The sequence below is a fragment of the Sceloporus undulatus genome, chromosome 2, assembly GCF_019175285.1.
Source record: "Sceloporus undulatus isolate JIND9_A2432 ecotype Alabama chromosome 2, SceUnd_v1.1, whole genome shotgun sequence".
Taxonomy (NCBI): Eukaryota; Metazoa; Chordata; class Lepidosauria; order Squamata; family Phrynosomatidae; genus Sceloporus; species Sceloporus undulatus.
This window is the reverse complement of record NC_056523.1, coordinates 146,852,926-146,875,855: the sequence shown is the minus strand read 5'-3', so window position 1 is coordinate 146,875,855 and position 22,930 is coordinate 146,852,926. Positions and strand designations below refer to the sequence as shown.

The 22,930-nt window shown below is 43.1% G+C and overlaps 1 protein-coding gene across 3 annotated transcripts; it reads left to right on the top strand.

Moving 5' to 3' along the window:
- The first annotated feature begins 1,012 nt into the window (after positions 1-1,012).
- On the top strand, positions 1,013-22,291 carry ENDOV (endonuclease V). 3 transcript variants are annotated; one of them, XM_042448047.1, is made up of 6 exons: positions 1,013-1,043; positions 14,810-14,981; positions 16,368-16,502; positions 19,518-19,557; positions 20,170-20,282; positions 21,144-22,291. In XM_042448047.1, exons 1-6 carry the CDS (start codon positions 1,015-1,017, stop codon positions 21,222-21,224), a joined length of 570 nt encoding a protein of 189 aa, XP_042303981.1. In that variant the 5' UTR covers positions 1,013-1,014; the 3' UTR covers positions 21,225-22,291. The 3 variants fall into 3 exon arrangements, with proteins under 3 accessions (XP_042303981.1, XP_042303980.1, XP_042303982.1); XM_042448046.1 differs by lacking the exon at positions 1,013-1,043 and adding an exon at positions 12,024-12,102; XM_042448048.1 differs by lacking the exon at positions 1,013-1,043 and adding an exon at positions 14,060-14,090.
- The last annotated feature ends 639 nt before the right edge of the window (positions 22,292-22,930 follow it).

Genomic DNA, 22,930 nt, shown 5'->3' with positions numbered 1-22,930 from the left:
TGCCTACTCTCACTTCCAATCCGACTTCGGATGCGGAGCGAAGCCTGTACTCTCTTGATTTCAGGAGAGCGCTGGCATTTTACCTGGACAGAACTGCTGCCTCCAGTCAGTCCGAGAGACTTTTCCAATGCTACTCGGAACCGAAGAAGGGGTTATCCGTGTCTGCGCAGAGGTTTTCCAAATGGGTGGCTGGTACCATCCACCTCTGCTATGAACTGTTGGGCAAACCTCTCCCTGGCAGGGTTCGGTCCCACTCCACAAGAGCAGTATCAGCATCCTCTGCATTCCTGTCGGGTATTCCCTTGGAGGATGTCTGTAAGACTGCTGTCTGGTCCCAGCCATTGACTTTTATAAAGCACTATAGGCTGGACACCAGAGCTATCCGAGACGCAGCTTTCGAGGGGGCTGTGTTGGTTTCAGGGTTGCATTGATTGCATTACTGATGGTTTGTGTTTCAGCATTTATGTACATAATGCCACTGTTTTACATTCTGTTGACCTTTTAATCCCTTCTCAGGTTCTGCAATGTTATTGCTGTGTTGACCGTTCTGTGCACTTACAAAGACTGACTCTTTTTATGGTTCAAGGTGTTTATTGTTGCAATAAATATACCCTTGGTTTACCATAGCTTTGGTTTCAGGACACTCCCTCCGCCGCTTACCTAAGCTTGTCAGTCTAAACCCATTTGTATGATTCGCAGAGACCACGAAGAAGAAGGACAGGTTGCTTACTTGTAACAGTATTTCTTCGAGTGGTCATCTGCGAATACATACAAATACCACCCGTCCATCCCCTCAGTGTCCTGCTCTTATTTGCTCTTCCATCGCCTGCTTGGCGGAAAAATTGCGGAACTGGGGAAAAGAGCTGGAAGGCAGGGGCCTTATAACGGGTGGGCGGAGTTACCGCCAAAAAGTTTCTATATGTTGCAGGTTTAATTCTTGCCCAGTGACTTCCAGAGTAGGTTCCGCAGCAGCACTGCGCAGGGCGCAGTGAAACCCATTGATGTAATTCGCAGATGACCACTCGAACGAAATACCGTTACAGGTAAGCAACTGTCCCATTTTAGTATTAGTACTAATAAAAAAATGAAACAGGCTAGTGCATGTTAGTGCTACTGTAATGTGATTACAAAAATTATGGAAGGGCTTGTATGACTTACGAATGTGCCTCATGTTCCATGCAGATGGTGGGGGGGGGTGCTCAGAATGGCAGATGTGCTTGAAAAACACTGTACTAATTTGTGTTTGTCCTGGATGAAGTTGTGGACAAAGATCCCATTTATCAGGGCTGTTCTCATCGATTCCTTTCCTTTCTTATCCATTCCTATATGGAGTACTTTTGACCCCAAGTGGGACCCTTCCCTATTGGTGGACATAGTGGTTGTGTGGTTGTAGTGAGTTTGCGTGGTACAGTTGTGAACCAGGGGACTCGCCTACCAAACTTAATATGACACGAGATAGATGTAAAAAAAGCAACAAAATTAAACTGGACAGCAATAAGACATTAAATTCCTGAATACTTAAACACTTACAGCGCAACACCCTAGTTAGTGCGTTCCGCTAGCTGACTAGTGCTGTCTCTATACCAAACAGTTTATCTCTGCGCCATCGTTTTCCCCAGCTGTTTCTGTCATACACAAGCACAGTTGTGTATCCTTTCTGCGCTCTGGAAGGTTCTCCCTGACTGTGACTACTGGCTCAACCCGGCTTGCCCAGCTCCTCCCTTCACAAAAGTATTTCCAGATTTGGAATACTTTGTTAGCCATGGAAAGGAACTTGGGGCTTCAGGGGTAAAGGGGTAAATAGAAGCCTCAGGGGTGGGCACAAATCTGTTAGCATAACTGCATGCAGTAAAAATTCTAATGAAGCCCAGTCACTGAATGTTGCAGTAAACAGCAGTAACATCATAAATGTGCTGAAACTACGACAAGCTGTGTAATTTGTAGCATATAAATGTGCCAACAATGCTGTGTTGTTTTGTCTACTGAATATCATTCAGCTTCACACCTTTCAGTTTGCCCTATTTGAATTTATAGGTAAAACTGAACTTAGGTTTGTAAAGTTTTGCCAGAGATTCTGACCTTGCAGAAGGATTGGTGAAGAGGTTCCAAAACATGTCAATGTAGAACACAAGACAATTGGGAGATTTCTGGACAGTCTTCTCTCAGGTGAGACTGTAACAGAAATTTCCACACTGCTATAATCCAATAAGCAGAGCACAACTGTGATCAGAAGTGCTTAACATCAAGCTTTAAACTTCTAAAACAAGGTTTTTTAACAATTGGGATATGGGATTTCCTGCAAATGTGTGTAACAGGCCATTGCACAGACTTCAAAATCACTAATGATCCTGGAGAAAATAGATGAATTCACCACTGCTTCATTCCCGACTGACTCCTGGATCATCAAGGAATGCAGCTAACTAATTTATGTATATTTTATAAATACAATGAAAACTGGACCTTTCTAAGGACCATTTTAAATCTCTGCATTGAAATATTGGGCTGTGTAAGCATTTAGACTACCTAGATTGTGCCACAAACTGGTAAAACATAGGATTTTTTTAGTAGGAACGTCTGAATCTACAATCATGATAACCAGTGTGGTTTGCTTGTGTATTCTCAAACATTACACAATGCTTGATTAATAAACAGATTTGCTGCATTGGAATACAGAGATGACCCCCATGTCTTTGATTAGATACATGTGTAAAGGTACATATGGCTGACTGTTTGGCATGGTTACTTGAAAGAGTTGGTGGAGATGAACATAGTCAGAGGCTAGGCCTTTGTCCTCTTACTTGACACTTAGAGGCATTTGGTTTGTTACCCTGGGACATCAAAGTCCTGGAGTAGCTGATTGCCAAATTGTGCAGCTCTTACATGTAAGCTTTTGGACCAGAACTTGTTCAGGTAGGTGCCTTTAGAAGGAGCTCACAAGCTTTCCAATATTAGGTGTGTCATATTAAGTTTCTTGCTTGATCCAGGAGGCAGGGAACATATTATGAGAACCAGAGTGAAAACATTTTTGGATGTGTGGAATAAAGCTGAGATCATCCTTGGAAAACAATGGTGAGCAACTATTTTAACCATTATTCAACTGTGAAGCATTAAAACTGAGGCATTATATCAATGAAAGACGGATCTTTATGGTCTTGTCTCAAACGGGGCACCCCTCGGCCGGGGGGCCTTTGATGCAGAAGAAAAAGACTACCGAGCCCTCTACAGCCTCGAACTGGGAGGAGGGTAATGTTCTTCAATACCCACACGTGCACTTCATGTGCAGCAGATATTGGCAGAACACAACATAGAGCTGACACCTTTATCTGACATGATCCAGCATTAGCTTCCAGTTCTGACATTCAGAAAGTATTGGGTATAGTAGCTCCATGTGACAGTGATCAAATCATAATCTTTTTTAAAGTACAAACAATCTAAAATGTAAATAGAGGGATCTGACCCTGGGCCTGATTGCTCAGAAATGTTTTCTTGCCAAACTGCAGGGAAAATAAACTTCCTAGGAGTTACTGTGATACTGACTGACTTCTGGAGAATGGTTGAGATCTTCTGCCTCGCCGGCGAGGTCTAGGCCTATGTCCACAGCCTGGACACAGTTACCTCATTGCCTTGCACAATGAGTTTGTCTAACACCATAGAAAATATACAAAGGATGCCAACAGGTATGTCTCTCTCCTGCATCTGCTAGAATCCCCAGTTCCTGCAGCTGCCAGATTGCCATACTGATGCCAAAGCAGCCATTGTTCTTTCTTGCTCTCATCCTGCCTTTCTCAACAGAACTCTGTGGCCCCGTGGAAGTGCAGACCTCCATGTAATCACTTATGAGGTAGAGAGGGACTGATCCCATTGATTGTCAAACTGTCAGTACACGATGGAGAAAGGAGGAGAGGCCACCCCAGGAATTTGATCTGGAAAAGATCACAGCAGGTTCACCCAGCCGATTCCTACAGGGGAAGCCCTTGAAACATTGACAGTATGTACCAACAGAAGCCTGATGTTGCCACTTAGCTCTCCTGCTTCCTGAGTATCCCAACTCCCAGCTCCATGGGCTACACACTGACTTTGCATTTCTATCTATTCCTTATAGGGCATTCCCACTCTGTGTATAGGCATGACCGAAATTATGAGCATCTCTTCCAAAGATATCAAGAGCAAGTTGACCCAGGTGAGCTTTTGAGATTAGGAGAGAAAGAATGCCAGAAAGTAGTTGGACTCATTTCCACTCAGAGTTTTGTTCAATCAGGATTAGCCCAATATGGCTCAGTGTCCTCCTGTGTTTGTTTACCTGATAATATGTCTGTGGATTCAATGAGATTTCCTTGTTATAAGTGTGTGTAGTCCATGGTTTTTAGCCTGGGCAAACAGCCCTTTCTAAATTCCCCTTCTTACCTAGGACAGGACAGTGATATTGATACTGAGCATAAGTTAAAAAGTCTTTATGATCGTGACCATTGTCCTAATTGTTTTCTGTATCCTGAAGAACTAGTCTTTTTTCTTTATAGCAAAAAAAAAAAAAAAAGCAAGTGATGGATGCTGAGTTGTTTTTTAATCCCCTTGAATTACAGAGCTGCCTTCCAAATTCCACAATTAGCATGATCAGTGGGGAGTTGCCAATCCTACACAGTGACATCTGTGAAGCTCTGTCTGTCACTGAATATACATTAGGATTCTGGCTATTGGCTGGAGGTGACCAGAGATGACTTTGGAGAGAATATGTTGAAAACACACTGCACGATGGGCAGTCAGACAAGTGTTATGTGCTCAAGGTGAGTGGAAGAGGATCAGGGCTTGCTTTGTGTCTATAGGGTGAAAGAGTCAAACGGATCAGGATAAAGGTGCAAATATCTCACAGACTAAGGGAGGTGGTGGTGCCCCATTTCAACAACTCTTTTCATCCACAGCAAGCTTCCCACACAATCTTCTGTTTGAGTGTGGTAACCTTTGGTCTCCCTCTTGAACTTGGAGGGGACAGGAGTGCATGTGGAGAGCTCCCCTAGCTCTGCTGTGTTTTTAGAGGTACTTCCAGGGGGGTCATAAATCCCTGTGCAAACTGTCGTATCTGATTTGTAGTTATTTTGTGTCATCCTGCATTAAAAAAAAAAATCCACCTCTTCTATTCAAACCTGCTGGAATTCTTCAACTGGAAGGGTTTTGTAATTACCCGGAAAAAGCTCCCACACAGATCAGCATCTACTCTTCCAAGACTTTCCAGCTGCCACGAATTTTGTCGCAGCCTGTGAAAACATTGCTCATGGGTAATTGTAGTGTAGAGTCTTGTACCATCCAGTAGTTGCGCTGAGCTCCACTCATGTGGGAAATGATTCTGAGTGTGAAGTCAAAGGCTATCATGGCCGGCATATCATAGTTTTTTGTGGGTTTTTGAGGCTATATGTGCGAATTCAGCTGTAGCGGGCGGGGGGGGACTGAATCCCCCCTGTAAGCCGAGGGGCCTCTGCATTTCTTTCATTTATCTGTAGAAACATGACTTAGGCAGAATATTAAAGAGGGTTGCCAAGGGAAAAGGTTGGATATGGCAGGGGGAGTGGGGTAGGGAGAAGAAGATTTGGGGATAGCAGATTGATGCCTTGGAATCCTCTTGGTCCATGGAATGACCCCACGAAACAGTCTAGCCTCCAATTCCTCAGCCCAGGTTAGTGAGATTTGTAGTTACTCTCCTAATCTTTTATCACTCCTGTCCCAAATAGGCCTATAGTGTTTCATATTTTTCCCCTTAGAGGAAATTATCTTCTGTTTTTTTCCTCTTTCAGGCATTGAGTCGATGTCACCTGGAAGCACATACATGCACTTGGCAGTCTCTCTCAAGCCATAAATCTGAACAGCTGCTGTACCTGAAAAAGGGTAGTAGCAAGAAAAGGGTGGGATAAGGTAGGATTTCTTGCCATTTTTCTGTCTATTCCTCTAACTGTGCTGCTGTATGTGATTTCCCAGGATCCCTTTGCCAGAGATCAGGCACACCCTCAAAGATGAGCTTACCTCAGAGCAGTAAACTCCTCAATGCCTTCCTCAGCCAGGTTGGGCTGGAATCCTTCCTCCAAGAGTTGCATGGAAATGATCATCCTGAAGCTGGAAACATGCCAAGGTTGGGACGAGTTCAATCCCCAAATGGAGGTAAGAACCTGCAGGAGCCCCAATCCCGGTCTCTTACTGGTTGTTCTGTTGCTCACCATAACTACTGTGGTTCTCGACTGCTGGTGAAGTACACCAAGTGATACGAGTAGATGTAGCTACTTATATGTATGCTCATTCTCTCTAAACTTTATTTTCCAGCCTGAAGGGGACACTGATTTCATACCTGGAAAGGAAACGAGACCAGCACCTCTTGGAGGAGTTAGCATGCTTTCCCAGGAAAGTCGCAGCTCTCCTCAATGTGTTGCTGCCTGGAAAGGGCTGCTACTCTTAAACGAGTCAAAGACTTGGTTAGGGGAGGCAACAATGGACAACACAGGCTGCCTTCCACTCTTTCCCCACTTCAACTTTTAAAAAATTGTTAAGAGTGAAGTGCGGGATTCCTTTTCATGATCCCAGTCAAAAACAAAACTATGTAGACCAAAGAACATTCATAGCCCAATGGCATACTGACGTTTACTCTGTTTTTATTTATTTAGGAAAAATAGTGATGCACACACAGAGGTTTTTGCCTTAGAAGAGCAAAGTCTCAGTTTTGAAAAATCAAGATACCTTCCCTTAGAAAATGCATGTTGGAGATGAACTACATCTCAACTAAAGAACTAAAGCCTTTGTCAACCTCCCGGAACCAAACATGGGATAGTCAAAACTTGGGTATAGTTGTGGAGCTAAAATTATGTAGTACCTATAATAGTGTCTTTGTTATTTGAGCTCTTTATCTCTTTACCTTTGAAGCTCATTTTAGCTGGGAAAGAGACAAAGAAACTATTTTTCTTTGCCTCAGGTCTTCTAGTCTTCCTAAGTGCTACCAACACTGCTTTTTCTCTTTATCCGGGAAATAATTTCTTTCCATCGATTTTTTTCCTGTGTTTTTTCCTGTGAGGGTGTTTTACCTTGTTACTTCCAACACTGGGTATCTGTTTCTTTATCATCTAAAAAGGCACGTCAGACAGCTATGGCCATGCCCAGTGAACTAGATTGCCAGCTGCTGCCTCCACTTAACAATATGAAGGAACAATGGGATTTATTGGCATTGTTAACACAAGTGTACTCAAATAAAATTCTTTGTAATTATTTTTCAGGGTAAAGGCAATGGGAATGTAATATTTCAGCTATTTCTGTAAAGATTGTTGCCTAGCCATGTTTTGCTGCTGGCTTATCTCTGTAGATGTAATAAGTTTATTAATAGATTACCACCTGCCACATACCAATACATTTCTTTCAGTGCACTGAGCAGTTTTTAAAGGGTAGAAAAAGAATTGGATTTTCCTATTTAAGGCCAAAATTTACTGACCATTTTTTGGATACCAGATTTAGCTTTTGAGTTTGTATTATAAAAACTTGTCAGCTCTTTTCTGTAAGTTACACTTACATTGTGCCTAAAAGCTGTGCATTTTGAGGAGTGTCATCTGCCAGACTCTGAGTACATGAAAAAGAATGCACAGACAAGATGAGTGAACCACCTCCCACACTTCTTGAGTTACACTTCTGTAGTACAAATTTTGCTGTAATGTCCTTGAACTAATGCTGTAGTTTGCTGTACAGACATAATAGCAACACGAGCTTGATCTACTAGTATGACCAACTTATAAACATATTTTCGCAAATGTGTAAGAGATTATTTTTTATTTTTTTTCTTTCAATAAAAATCTTAGCAAGACTCCTGTTGTTGTGTCTTAGATTGGCATTTGGTTGAGAGGAAATATTGGTATAGGAACTTGGCTAGGAAGTTTATGTCTTTACCAATATTTACAGCAATATTTTGTGCCATCCTTTCTTGGCTATAATATTGCTTCATTGTAACTCAAAACCAATTGGTATTCACAATTTCCTAGTTCTCTAATCAGTATTGTAGGCTTCCAAAGTTTAATGACAAGCCTTTCTACATAACAGTTTGTTCTCATGTGAGGTCGAAGGCATTCATGGCCGGCATCCATAGTTTTTTGTGGGTTTTTTGGGCTATGTGGCCCATGTTTTGGAAGAGTTATTCCTGATGTTTTTGCCTCTCAAATGCTCATCTGTTAGGAGGAGATGGCGGTTGGGAGGGCAGACTGAGTGCAGGTGGAGGGGCAGGGGGACCCAGAGGGAGAGGAAAAGTTCAGTTAGGAGGGGTGACAGGTGGGCGCTGAGGAGGGACCAGAGGAGCCTGCAGCTGGAGCGAGGGAGCGGGGAAAAAAACCCCCAGTAAGAGGGCGAAGGAAAACCCCGGAGGAGAGGAGAGGACCGAGCGTGGCGAGGACGGGATGAAGACTCTGTGAGGAAAGGGGGTGGTTGGTATCCTCGACCCACCAGGGGTGTCCATCTTCCTGCAAAATAGCCACGGAAGCCAAGTGGGGCGTAGGCCAAAGCAGAGCTAGGGAGAGATAGAGGGTCACTGGTGGGATGAGAGAGGGGTGTCAATAAACTTGCTGAGCCCAATAATATTGGCAGAAAACTGCTGTGCTTATAAACCAATTCGGAATATAGCAGAGTAGTTGACAAATTTGAAGAAACGTGGTTCACAGTCCTGAGTAAAGATGACAGGCACTGGATGTCTTCCTAGAAGTGAAGGAATTGCAGGAATCTTGGAACTCTCCAGCAATTGCTGCTGCTCGGCTCCAGCTGAATAAACGACTAGAGAAGCCAGGCTCCCGAACGTGCTATCTTTATTTACAGATGCTAACCATAAATCACCAAGTTTACTATACAGATCAAACAAATACCAATCCTACTCAAACCCACAAGCAATTAACTGGAAGCCCTTGAGTTTATATACACACTTGGTTCCCAAACTTTTTTTCTCGTAGACCACTTTCAAAATTTTACTGGTGTCGGTGGACCCCCTGCTGCTACATTTCTACCATTTCCCAAAAACTTGTCAAAAATGTGAAGATTAGACCCCCGGTCAAGTCTCCCGTCCTGTCCCACACTGTAAAGTGTCCTCCTGTCCATGCAGGACACATGTTTCATCATCCAGGCTTTGCTGCACATAGGCAAGCAGAGTGACTTTGTGGCCTAGGCATCAGCTGTGGTAATTAGCCTTGTCCTTCTGGTGCTGGATGCTCATGGTCAGACACACACATCAAAGCATTTCTCAGTTTGCTTGCTTTAACAAGGGGACTGCTGGAAGTACAGGCCCCGTCCACGGGAGTGGAGAGAGGACGAGCGGGAAGTGGCCGATAAGGTTTTCAAGCGAACCGGCCTCAGAGTCCGGAGGTGTGGAGCCTCTCTTGGACAAAAGGGAAGCCAAGGAACGGCACGCAGCGTTGAGGAATGACGAGACAGGCCTGGTGGGGGCTGTAATTTTGTGTTGTTGGACTTTGGTTAGGTCTTTCCAGAAGTTTGTTGCACCAGTAAACGTTGCTCTAATAGAGCGTTGCCACTGCAACTTCCACTTGTGTGTGCTGTGTATGTTTGTCACCACCGCCCATGGAACCTTCAGGAGGTTGCCATGCCAGGACCTTTCAGCCCAGCCCAACAATATGTGCTTCTCAGGGGTACTATGTGAGCACTATTTTGAAATACATCTTCACTTAATTTGGAGCTTGGTTGATATGACTAGTTAAGAATAGTGATTGATGCTGTGACTTGTTGCCTTTGTGGAATATCCTCATTTTCCCAGGCAGAGGTATAATTAATCAGTAAGAACTTAGCAAGAGCAACGTTTGCGACTATAGGCATGCTTTCATAGATATCAATTTGCATGTCAGCCTTTCCCAAATATAAGAGTATGCGTTCTGCACGTTTGGGCCATGTGATGTTTGAACATTCCAGTTCCGGAGCCTCAGGCATTGTGGGGCCTGTTGTCAGGAATTTTTGAGTTAGAATCCAAAACATCTGGAGGCCAAGGATAAAAACACTTCTACACAAGGGCATGCTTTTGAAAGAAGATCCTCTTAAGAGGTAGGGCAGAAAGAGAATTGCCTTAGAAACCCTCTTTATAAAGTCAATACCAGTTCCCTTTCTTCTTCCCTTCATCAGTTAATCCATTATCTGGGATAGTGAGAGAAAAGAATGCCAACCCAGAATTGACTTTCACAGTAAATGTCCAATGTGTTATTCTGATAATGCGGTTAACACATGAGCATGAATCTCCTGACCCTAGAAAGCTCTAAGCAGGCAAGCTAATTTAGCAAGCCCAGTTTGTTTTTCAAACAGTACATCACATATTTTGTATGTGAGAAGGATGAGTCTGTGGATTAATCCACACGTTTTTCGATCACAGAATCAGAATCAAAAGGGACTGCAATGCAAGGGCTGCTAGTCCAAACAGGAATTACACAAACTAAAGCACTCCTGGAAAATGGCTTCCACTTTAAGACCTCCGAAGAAGAGTCCACACCTCCAATACGGTCCATTTTGCTGTTAAACCAGCTCCTACTGTCAACAAGTTCTTTCTCAGAAGGCTGACCAAATGATGAGGAATGACTGGGGGGGTACGCTTAACTTGGAGAAGGCTGAGAGGTGACAATGACATCCAACTTTGAATGGATTTAAATTAGAAATAAGGTGATTCCATCTGGCCACCTTGGGAAGGAGCTAATACATGTCAAAAATTAAACGCAGGCAATTGTAACTCAAACAGGTGGAAGCAACTGCTTCATCTATAAAATATGCAGGGGTGCGTGTGGCAAAATGCAGACATAATAACCATCCAATTTGTTTCTTTGTTGTTTGGTATGTAACATCTTGCCTGTGAAGAAGCCAGTGGAGTTGAAGCTTGCAACAAGTATATTGTGTATTTCGGTTGGCCCATAAAGGTATCTCTGTTGGTGGATTTTTTCTCATCCATGTTGGGATCAGATGTATATGGTGTGTTCAAGTTGTTTCTGACTTATTGGCACTCTAAAGTGACCCTGTCATGGGGTCTTTCTTGACAAGCGTTGTCAGAGGAGGTTTGCCATTGCTGTCTTCCCGAGGAGGCTGAGAGAGTGTGACTTGCCCAGGGTCACCCAGTTGCCTTCCATGGCTGAGCTGGAAGGGAACCCTGGTCTCCAGAGTCCTAGTCAACACTCCAACCACTAGGCCCATGCTAGTTCCCCATATACTATGAGGAGCCAGTGTTGTGAGGTGGTTCGAGTGTTGGACTGACTCTGGAGACCAGGTGGTCGAATCTCCGCTCGCCCTAAAACTGCAGTGGGTCAACTTGGGCAAGTCACACTCTTCAGCCCTCCTCAGGGGAAGACAGGCCATGGCAAACCTCCTCTTTTTAACATTTATTGAGAATAAAATGTAACATTTAACAAATATCACAAGCGTTACAAATAAGAACAAATAAAAACAAACATGACATACATAGCCAACATCCCCTCATAACCAACATAACCTAGCCTACATAGACTTCCACGCAGTATTGCCAACAACCTCAAGATACAATTCCCCGAATGTTTTACCAAAATCCCAAATCCCCGGAATCCCCCAAAGTTATGATTATTCAGTCAAATCCCCAAAAGAATTAATTCAATTCCTGGTTCCAGAATTCCCCAGAAATTGGCAAACACTGCTTCCAAGTCATTTTTTATGTCTTGTTTCCTGACTTTTGGCTCTTGTGTTGTATCAACCGTACTCTTCTTATTGCTTTATTTTCAGTTTCATATTTCTTTATTATCCTTACACTCAACTGTCTGGCATCTACTCCTCCATTCATTTTTAGTGCAATAGAGGAATGAATGGCACCCTCCCTAAGAAACCTTGCCAAGGAAACTTAGGAGATGACAGTGGGCCTATGTTGAGGTGGACTAAAGGACTCTGGAGACTAGGGTCTTCCAGCCATAGAAACCCACTGGGTGCGGCAATAAGTCCTTCTCTCGCCTCCCGGAAGAAGGCACGCTCCTCTGAGAAACCTGCCAGGGAACCCATGGTAGGCTCGCTCAGGGTCGCCATAAGTAGGAGAGGACTTGAAGGCCCACAACAACAGCAAGCGATGGCTTCCCTCCTCGTCCGAGGCGTGGAACAGGTTAGGTACGTTAAACATTGGGAACAGCACCGAGGGGGAGATTAGAAAGAGGAGGGGAGGAAACCGGGGCGCCATGGCGGACGGAGGAGGAACCAGGGCGCTCTGGTGGAGGAAGAAACGAGGCGGGAATGGGAGCGGTAAAGGCCTAAGCTTCCCGCGAAGCCGTTGGTGGGGGAGGGAAACATGGGCTGCTGCTATCCGTCGTCGCCGCTTTGGGCCTTCAAGTCCTCTCCGAATAATAATAATAATAATAATAATAATAATAATAAATAATAAATATATCATAATATAATAATGGCGGCCCTGAGGCTATCCTCGTCAAGTTTTCTCCAGAGGAGGTTGCCAGGGCCTTCCCGAAGAGGTTGGGGGTGTGACTTGGACCAGGCACTCAGTGGGTTACATGGCCGAGCAGTCGGGATCCATATTGCCTATTATTGACTTTGTGGTGACAAGTGCCTCCCTTCTCCAAGTGACATTTCTGTCTGCCTATAATTCCGCTTTTTAAAGGCTCTAACTGGCCCTTCCTCCTCCTGTTGCATTCTGGGATTGGAGTTTAGGAGAGGCGGTTAGATCCTCAGTTGAGAGCTTTAGGCCTCGCTGGACTACAAGCCCCACAATGCAACTGGAAGCAGGCAGGGCAATCAAAGCAGCGCTGTAAGAGTGCACGGGTGATCGCTAGGCCGCGCTGGCTGTGGGTCCTTGCCGCGGCATCTGGCTTTGTAGTTCTAGCTCAATGGGTTTACTACTTTTACTACTCCATCCCTTGAGAGAGGAGGAGGCTACAGACAGGCCTCCTTTTCCAGCTCTTCTCTCTCTCTCTCTCTCTCTCTCTCTCTCTCTCTCTCTCTCTCTTTCGCCATATTTTAAATTAATTTTAAGAAAATAATAAAAATAGTACATCACACTATTGTAATAAAAGCAACAAGGCAATACAGTACACTGTCGTTATATTTAAATGTCTAAAATTACATCATATCCTAATGTGTAGTCTAATTCCTTTCCTTTCGTTTTTCCTCACATCAATATATATATATATATATAATATATATATGTATTATAGCCTTATAATGTCAATTTCTATTTTTCACCATTTATAGATCTCTAGGTGTTTAGCTCTTAATAAAAGTTCACCAATTTATACGATAACACAAACAAAACAACACCAAACTTCATCCAGATGATGTTTTTATCATTCTCCCACAGTCCTAGACTTCCAACCATAAACATGACCTTCTTTTTTAATACAATTTTTTATCATTTTCATCTTCTTCATAATAATAATTTTAATAATAATAATTTTTATTTGTATTTTTCCCGCTCTCCCTGAGGATCGAGGTGGGATTACATCAACAAATTAACCAGTCAGATATAAATACAATCAATAAAACACTGACATGATTATTAATTATATTAATTCAAAATATAGGTATGATATATATCAATGCATCACAGTATCAAACACAACTATACAATTTGTTTCATATCCTCGATTCTTCAGTACAAGTATCACAATATCGTCATAGTTCCGTTTTCTTTCCACGACTGATATTCCTGGACCATCTATCAGATGTATATATATATATATATCTGTCCCACAGTATTTTATTTCCTATTTGATGGTTCCAGCCTCGTTCAATTACTTTCTTGTGTTACGTCCTTCCAATTTCCAGTGCTTTTGTGTATGTATTATTATTTGGGAGGAAGTGTCCTTGTACAGTATTCATGACAAGGACAGCTGTGAATAGGAACAAAATGAATTGGTTTCATCAGCTCTGAGGCTGCATCCACAGGAGGAATAACCCGTTTGGCACCGCTTTAACTCTTGTCTGGCTTTTGCATAGGAATTCTGGGAGTTGGAGTTTGTTGTGGGGCCCCGGGGCCCACAAAAAACTCCAACCCCAGAATTCCATAGCTTCAGCCAGAAAAGAGTTAAAGCGGTGCCAAACCAGGTTATTCCTCCAGTGTGCATGCAGCCTGAGCCAAGGAAGCTCTGGTACATATTAGTCTGATGACAGTGTTAAGACCCCCCCCCATTTTTTTAAAGTAGTTGTTAAATTAAACATTGTTGGATAGAACTAGTGATGCCGTTGGTTGACACGCTATTTTGTTCCACTATCATCTCTGCTTCTTTTTTTCCCCAATTAATTTTTAACATGAACCATCAGTAAAAAACAAAGAAACAGGAAGAAGAAGAAGAAAAAGAGGGGGAAGGGATAAAAAAGTACATATTTCCCCCCATATATCCATATATGACCAAACTTTTGGGCCCACCCACGGATTCAACCATCCACAACTTGAAAATATATTATTTTTAAAAATCCCAATAACCAAACCTTGATTATATAAAAGACACCATTTTACTACGACATTATATTTAATGGTACTTGTACATCCACGGATTTTGGTATCTTTGGTGGGGCCCTTGAACCAAACCCAATCAAATATCAAGGGCCCACTGTACAGTTTTACAGGTCACTTTCTGTCAGTGATAATCTCTGCTTGAACAAATTTTGCATGCTTTTGAAACATTACAAAAACGTAAGATACCTGTTTGCTACAGGCAATAATGGAATACATATACTTACCCCTTGGGCAAATGATGTTTCTATCCCTTCTATTGCCCAAACACTTTGAGGGGAGGGGGGGAAGAGTGTCCTATCTTGTAATCCTAGTAATGAATAGATTTTACCTAGTTCTGTTGCTTCCATACAGTGGTCAATCCCGGCTGAAGGCAGATGTAATTGAAGAAGATACACAGGACTGGCAGAACAGCCCTTCCTTTACTGGACTGGAAAGAATTGGAGGAGTAGACCTGTCTTACGTCAAGGGAGATGACAGAAGTGCTTGTGCTTCTCTAGTGGTGCTCAGCTACCCAGACCTTGAGGTAACAGCCTTAGAACTGGGACATTTCTCCAGGAAATTATTGAGGGCGAAACAAGGAATCTTTAAGAACTTTTCAGCTAGTAGAGGAAGGACAATAACATCCAAATAGTTGCAACGTCTTCACTTGAACTAATCAGGGCTGACCTTGCTTAACCTCCATGATCATACACGATCTAGTGCCTTTAAGGTACGTAGGCCCTATCCTAGGGTTTACTTGGCAGTATTTATTAAGAGAAGGTTTGACATTGCCTCTTGCTTAGACTGAGAAAGTGTGATTTGCCCAAGGTCACTCAGGCTATGGTTTAGGAGAGATGTGAACCCTTCCAAAATCCTAGTCCAACATTAAAACCATTTACTATGCTGGCTTTAGCTTTCCTTGGGGGGAAAAAAAGTCCCTACAAAAAAATTAAACTTGGTGGTATGCAGATGTATTGCTTCATAGAAAAGCTGAGGATTAGGTTTGTGCAACATTTTAAGAATATGTCAGATGAAGGTGGATTTTACAATTCTTGTCCAATGTTCAGCATCATCGTATTCCATGGCTGTTGTCATTTCTGTTTATCTTTTAAGAAACTGTACTTTTCTCACCTTTGGGATTGCCCAACATAAAGGCAACATTCTCCAGGTCAAAGATTTTTGCAACATTTCCAAATGTTTTGAGTTTCATTTGTCTAACATTTTAAATACAACAAAAATCCACACCATTTTATATGTGTGTTTTAAATAAATATTTTTCTATTACCAGTAGCAATAATTTCAAATATATTACAAGTACTAAAATGGTGGTAGGAGTGATGGTGATACTGTATTTTCCATTTTCCTAAAGCTAAACATATAGCAACCATGGATAGATTTTCCTGGATACATTTGATTGTTTCCAAGCTGAATGAATTGACAAACTCTACTTTGTTTAAAAATATATCATTTTTATCTCTTGCAAGCCTTTCTTTTTATTTAACATTCTGCAGATGAATGCACTTTTTCTTTGGAATTCATTGTTTTCAGCAGTTAAAGCAGAACCAGCTAAAAAGCTGGAAAATGTACAGTTTTAAAAACTACTTTAGTTTCTAGGGGAAAAAATGTGTCCCAGTGTGTTGCTACACTTGAGCAATCAAAAATGTGCCTAACCTTGGTTATTTGCTGCCAAAAACTGTTTATGGATACTCAGGGCTGATGGACAAACTGAGCTGGCAGACATTAGAGTTGTCTTTCTGCTTTGAAACTTACTGGGTGAGGAAGATCTCAAAGGGATTCTTGTCAGATAAATGAAAAGTATGACATTTCCTCAGGCATCGCCTGGGTGGGCTTGCAAATGTTGCTCTTTCCTCATGGGGAAGTTATGATTCTGTCTGTAAATTGTCCTCTGTGCATTCTTCTTCCATCTCAGGTACTGTATGAAGACTGTCATATGGTGGATGTGAGTGCCCCTTATGTGGCTGGTTTCCTAGCCTTCAGAGAAGCTCCTTTCCTGGTGGAAGCAGTGCAGCGGTTAGAGGAGCAAGCACCTATCCTTAGGCCTCAGGTGAGATGTTTTCCCTTTATATAGCAGGAGCCCTACTGGCTCCCCCCATCTGTATACTTTGGCCTTAAAGCTGTTGGACTGCATTTCCCATTATCCCTCATAATTGGGCACTGTGCTATCTGTGGTTGATGGGAGTTTCAATCCAACAGTATAGGACTTGTCATATCCCACAATGGTCAGCCTCATGGGTATGGGAAACCCACAAATGACATGAGATCAGTAGCCATCTCCTGCTCCTTCTTTATAGCAGCTGACATTCATGATCACTGTCACTGAAAGTGGAAGCTTTATATACTCAATGGCTGTCCTTTCCATTGCTCCCAGAATCCCTCAGCCAACAGGGCTATTGGTCACTGGCCTTTCTGGCTGGGGGATTCTGGGAGTTGTGATATCTCAGAAGTAACATCTGTCCTCCCAAGCTCAACTCTTTCTTTTCTTTAATCGGGAGGGCAGAGCTACCTGTTCTAAATATTCTGTGTCCATCACCAACCTACACTTTGCAGACGTGTTTGGCAAGTTACTAGCCCAACACAACATCCACACAATATAGAAGCAATAGCACACATGAGGACAGCATGAGAGCATGCATAAATAAATATCATTAAATCAGGATAATTCACTTTTGCTCTTTTTTTAGTCTCTTGCTTTTAGTTTTGATCTTAGTGCCTGTTTTAATATTTGGTTGAAATTTCTTTCATACTACTAAACTGTTATTTTGATATTATCTTTTAAAAATGTTGCTACTGTAACAACAACAATAATAGCTTTGCTAGATTTGAGAGATCCAACAAAAACCAACTGAGGCCCCATTCACATTCACCTATTTGCGCTGGATGGAACTGGGCAGAATCAGGTCCCCCCCTCCTGAATCTCTCCAGAAGCAAGTGCCCACTATCATTTTCCTTATTCAGGGTTATTTACCCCTGAATGCCCTTGCAGCACTTTGCGAAGAATTCACATTTGCAGTACCGGTTTAACAGAAGGCTCCTTTGCTGTCAATCAGATTCTCTTCCGCTTTCGTCAAAGGTGACGTTTCCTACAGCCATTGGCCAAGTGGAAGAGTGCTTCCCCCCCCCCCTTTTAAAAAAAACTGGTGGCATAGTGCGCATATTCTGTCAACTTGTGTGTGTTTGCGCATGTGTTGGTGCTTCAGGCTTTCAGATTCCCTCCCCTTTGTATTCTGCTTTCCCTCCGTTTCCCAGAATGCACTCCTCCTTCTCTCCCATTCCATCCTGATCACCACAGTCCAGTTGTCTCTTTTGGACACACACACACACACACACACATTCCCCTCCCCCCAGAACAACAATCCAACCGTTGCTCCTCCTGGTAACACACAAACGCCACAGCCAGTTGTTTCTTTTAGGCACCCCCCCACACAGGCCACATCCCCACACAACAACACCACCACCCCACACTCTCCTGGACACACAACAACCCTACACCCCTTAATCCCCCCACCATCTCTCTTCTGTACGCACATCCCCACACAACAAAACCTCACAGTCCTACACACACACACACACTCCCAACACAACCCCTAAAAATCCTCTCAACGCCTTACCCAGGAGGACCCAAAGCCCTGTTGAATCCCATTGAGCTCAACCTCAGAGCCCGGGTGCCTTCAGAGACACACACACGAGAGAGAGAGAGAGAGTGTGAGGCCTCCAATCCCCGGCCTCACCTGCATCCAGCCCCCGGGACATCCTTCGAGGCAGAAGCAGCATACAGGAGGCATTGGCCGGGCCGGGTCCGGTCAGAAGGAGCACACAACAGGCCGCCTGACACACTCTCAGGGAGATATACAAGTATATATGTGTGTGTGTTGTTGTGTGTGTGAAGACACCCCACACACAAAGAGAGGCAGAGACAGGAGTTGTAGGTCCATGAGGGCCCTCCTCTTTGGCCGCCTCAGACAGACAGACACACACACACATACACACACACACACACACATGCCAGCAGCAAGCAAGATGTAGCACAAGCACACACATTCTATCCATATGTATCCATCATTCGCATAATCTGTCAAAAATAAAATAACAAAAAAAGGAGAAAAGCTGCTTGCAAAGTGACCAGCAAGAGGGGAGGCATGATCCTCCCACTGCCCGCCCTCTGACCTAAATCCCTCCCTGAACTTGACCCGATCATGACTGGGGCTGAGTTCTCATTTGCCGGCAGCAGGGAAGAGCTGTTTTTTTCAAAAAGAAAGAGTAAATAGTCCGCTTTCAGAAAAACAGTGCTAAGGGGAATTTGCCTTGGATCTCTTGTGCAAGCCCTTGATTGAGTAGTGTAAAATTCGGCGCGAGTGAGAAATTCCAACTTTTAAACTGGGTTCGAAACTGAGGTAGAAGGTAGTCTGAATGGCCCCTGAGTGCTTCTGTCATCAACATCAGGTTCTTTTTTGGGTATTTATTTTAAATACTTATTTCATATACTTCCTTGTTGCCTTTCAAGACTGAGGCCTTCCCAAGACAATTTAGCAATATACAGTAGTAAAATTCAATAAGAAAATGATAAAACTATCTTAAATTTAAACAATTCTAAAATAAACCTGTTTAAACAAAAGGTATATTTTCCACAGAACTAAAATCTGTGCAGAAAGATAAAGAACTGCCTCATATCTGAGAACCACCAGAAGGGTTTCAGATGCTCTCCAAGATCATGTACCTGGAATTGACCAGTGGTAATTCCCTCATAAAAGAGAAAGGATTATTAGGACTGAAGAAATGGCTCGATCTGATGAACAAGAAATATGGCATATTTCCCCTTTCCGTAGATCTGGTCTCAAAGGGAGTGCACACTATACATTTCCTGTTTGTAAGGCTCAGCGATGTCCTATAATGGTTAAGTCTTTCACCTCTTTTTCCAAAGTGGGGAAGGGAGCATGCAACGGAATAACTTTTCATGTCTGTGTATGTACAAGTGTGCATTAATGCACAAATATTCCATTACTTCAAAATCTCCCCACCGTATATATCCTATGACTTACCTGCCCCTCTGTCACTTTCCTAGGTCCTTCTTGTAGATGGAAATGGCATACTCCACCACAGAGGTAAGATGCTTGACAATCATTATTATCTAGTCAGAACCCGCTTTTCCTCTCTATCTCTAATTGGTTGATAATCATGCCTGGAGTTTTGGAGATGCCACACCAGGGAGTCACCATCTTCTCTCGTTTCATTGATGTTGCCTCCATTGTTTGGAATACCAGCGAGTGAGAAGATGCCCACTTAGTAATCACAGTCCAGTCATTTGCCCTCTCATTCTGGTCCCAGTCTGGACACACATTCAGAGAGGGAGAACACAACGCATGGTAGAAATTGCTACCTCTTCTCTTATCACTGCTTGCAGAAGGCAGGTGAACATGAAGAAGAAGAAGAAGAAGAAGAAGAAAGGAGTATCAGTAGTAATGGCAGCAGGCCCAGCACTAGGCCTCTGGTAGAGGTGTGGATCTTAACTGGTGCCCTATTATGCTGATTCTTGACACCAGCGCTATATCTTGTGTAAATCTGGGAAGTTAAGATCATCTTTCTTGCCTCTTCCTTGGCAGCTTGTATTTCATTCTCATAAACAGGCCTCAGATTGTCCCTCCAGCATAAATGAGGAGCATATCTTGCTTTGTTCTTTTCTTTCATGTATTCTCTTTCTGTTTTTCCTTTGCCAGGGTTTGGCATTGCCTGCCATCTCGGTCTGCTGACAGGTCTTCCCTGTATTGGAGTAGCAAAAAATCTCCTACAAGTGGATGGTCTGTCCAACAATGATTTACATAAGGAACAAGTAAGCCCAGGAGAGAAATCCTGATTTTACATAATCCAAATCCTGCAGCATTGAAGCTTTTGCCTATGTCACTTTCAGCAAGAAGTCCTATAGAGAAATTGCTGGTTTACTTGCATTACAATTGCAGCGGCAGCATTTTTTCCCTATTAGTATACAAAGACTGCATACTAGTTGGATAGACTCAATCAAGGAGCTCATGGCCCTGAACCTGCAGGACAGAGGACAGAGAGGCTGAGAGGTGTCTCGTTCATGGAATTGCCATGAGTTGAAGTTGACTTGAAGGCAGCTAATGACAACAACAACAGGGATGAAAAGGGAGCAGTGGTGGAGCATTGTACAGAATGATTTCAAGTTGATTTACATGTGATTTAGTGGCTAATAGACATTGCCCACAAAAGTGAACTTCAGATAAAGTTTATCCGTTCTACTTTGTCTTAGAGGTCTGTCAAGTTGAGAGTCAATAAACAAACAAATAAACAAACAAACAAAGTATCAGAGAATATCAGAGAATTACAGCCAATCTTGGCTTCCTGGCATGTATGCACACATGAATTTGTTGCATGTATACCTTTGTTGCATGTATATATATATTTTTAAAAAAAAAGATACAGTGTGAAGTGGCCCAGAATAGAATGGCATACTTTTCTACATGGAGAAATACTTGTGAGAGAGATCCCATCCAGACCAGTCCAATCCCATTCCAGGATTCTTATTCAACAATCAGCTATAACAGAGCAGTAGGACTGAAGTGATAATGGCAAAAGTCTATCAGCAGCCAGTGAAGGAAGCTCTGAGAAATCATCCAGGCATCTTTGCTGATTTGGGTTAATCTTGACTGTAACAAATCTCTTTCAAATCCAGATTCGAGAACTACAGGCAGGAGGAGATACCTTTCCTCTGTTAAGCACTTCAGGGAGAATCTTGGGTATGGTGAGTACCTAGTTATGGGGTGAGGGAGTGGAGAGCCAATGGGAAAAATAGAAAGCAGTGAGCATTGTCAAAGTTACCACACTGATAAAAAGGTGATCCTGACTAGTTTGCTTCCAGAGTCTAGCCCCCAGATGTTCAAGACCACAGATACTACTCTTGCTATTAGCTAAATTGATTCTGGGACTTCTAAGAGCTGAAGTCTAAACCATCTGGAGGGCCAATGATTCCCCAACTTGGGTCTATGCAGTCCTCAGTTTTGGCATGAGTTAGCTCCTGAGCTGGACTCTTGTTTCCATTTCTTCCATAAGTAATGATAGTTTGTGCCTCAGCATAGCACTGGAGAAGCCTCCCCATCTTCTTGCACCCAGGGGAGTACCCAGTTGAATGTGAATGGAGTGTCCAAGGTTCTCAGAAGGCTCTGCTCATAGGAGAGAGTGAATCTGGTGGCAGGGGAATTTTAAAAAAGAGCATAGCCATCAATGTGTAGCAAATGTAATTTTAGCACAAGTGATTGGCATTGCTAGTTGTGTGGAAACACACATGTCTACATGGGCAAATGCATACAAAGTGTACACAGTGGTGACAGCAAATGCTGAGCTCACACTGTCTGAAGATGTCCTTCTAGAAATATCCACCAGGCATCCTTTTGCCCCCAGCAACACTGCCATCACTGCACTTTGGCAGCAGCTGCCCTCCATATCCAGTCATTCCTACCAATCTGTAGTATGTATGTATGTATGTATGGTATCTATACCCCGCCCTTCAGCCCTAAAGGCTATCAGAGCAGCTTACAATTATTATTTTTAATTAGACGGTTCCCTGCCCTCAGGCTCAGCTGCTTCTACTGTCCCATGACCTCTGATGTCACCCTTTTTCTACAGCTTTCAGACAGGCTGTTCCCCAAATTCAGCTCCTTGCATTTTGACTTGTCTGTTGTTTGAATGTTATTGTAAATGTGAATGAATAAACAAATAGCTGCCCTGGCCCACCTTCTTTCCACATCTCCTCTACTTCTTTTTCATTTGTTTTGCTACTCAATACCATACTGTTATAGTGCTGTTATTCCACTTTAACCTCAATGTCTGCCTCCTGTGGCATTCTGAGGTTTGTCGTTTAGTGAGGTGTAAGAGTTCTCTGGCTGAGAATTTCAGATGCCCTTCCCTGGACTGCAAATCCTAGCATTTCACAGGAGGCAGCCATAGCAGTTAAAGTGGAATAATAGTGCTATAACAGTGTAGTGTGACATTCAGCTAGGCCTCTATTTCCACTGCATCCACTAACATTTCTTCCTTCTCTTCGGGCCATTATTTTAAAATATGGAAGAGATATTTCTGAGAGATACAAACCAGAGAAATCTTCTTACTGCTTAAATGAGTCTCTCTCTCTCACACACACACACACACACATTTGAAATGCTATCCTCTGTATAGGTGCAAGGAAACCCATTCTCCTGCTGCATATATCTACTGATAAGTTTTGAGGTGGAAGTGTCATCCTGACAATCCCCATCAGCCATATGCCCAAGGAGGGTTCAGAAACAGAGTTGCTTCTCCTTCCTGAGGCCACAACACTTTGGCCATTATCAGACGAGTGTGGAACTGGGGGTCTTCCGCACTGGGTGGTTCGAATTCACGTTATTTCGCACAATACCATCATACCAGCATTCGAATGGCCCAATCCGCACTCACGTTAAAGCGCGAGCTGCCGAACTGAATGCG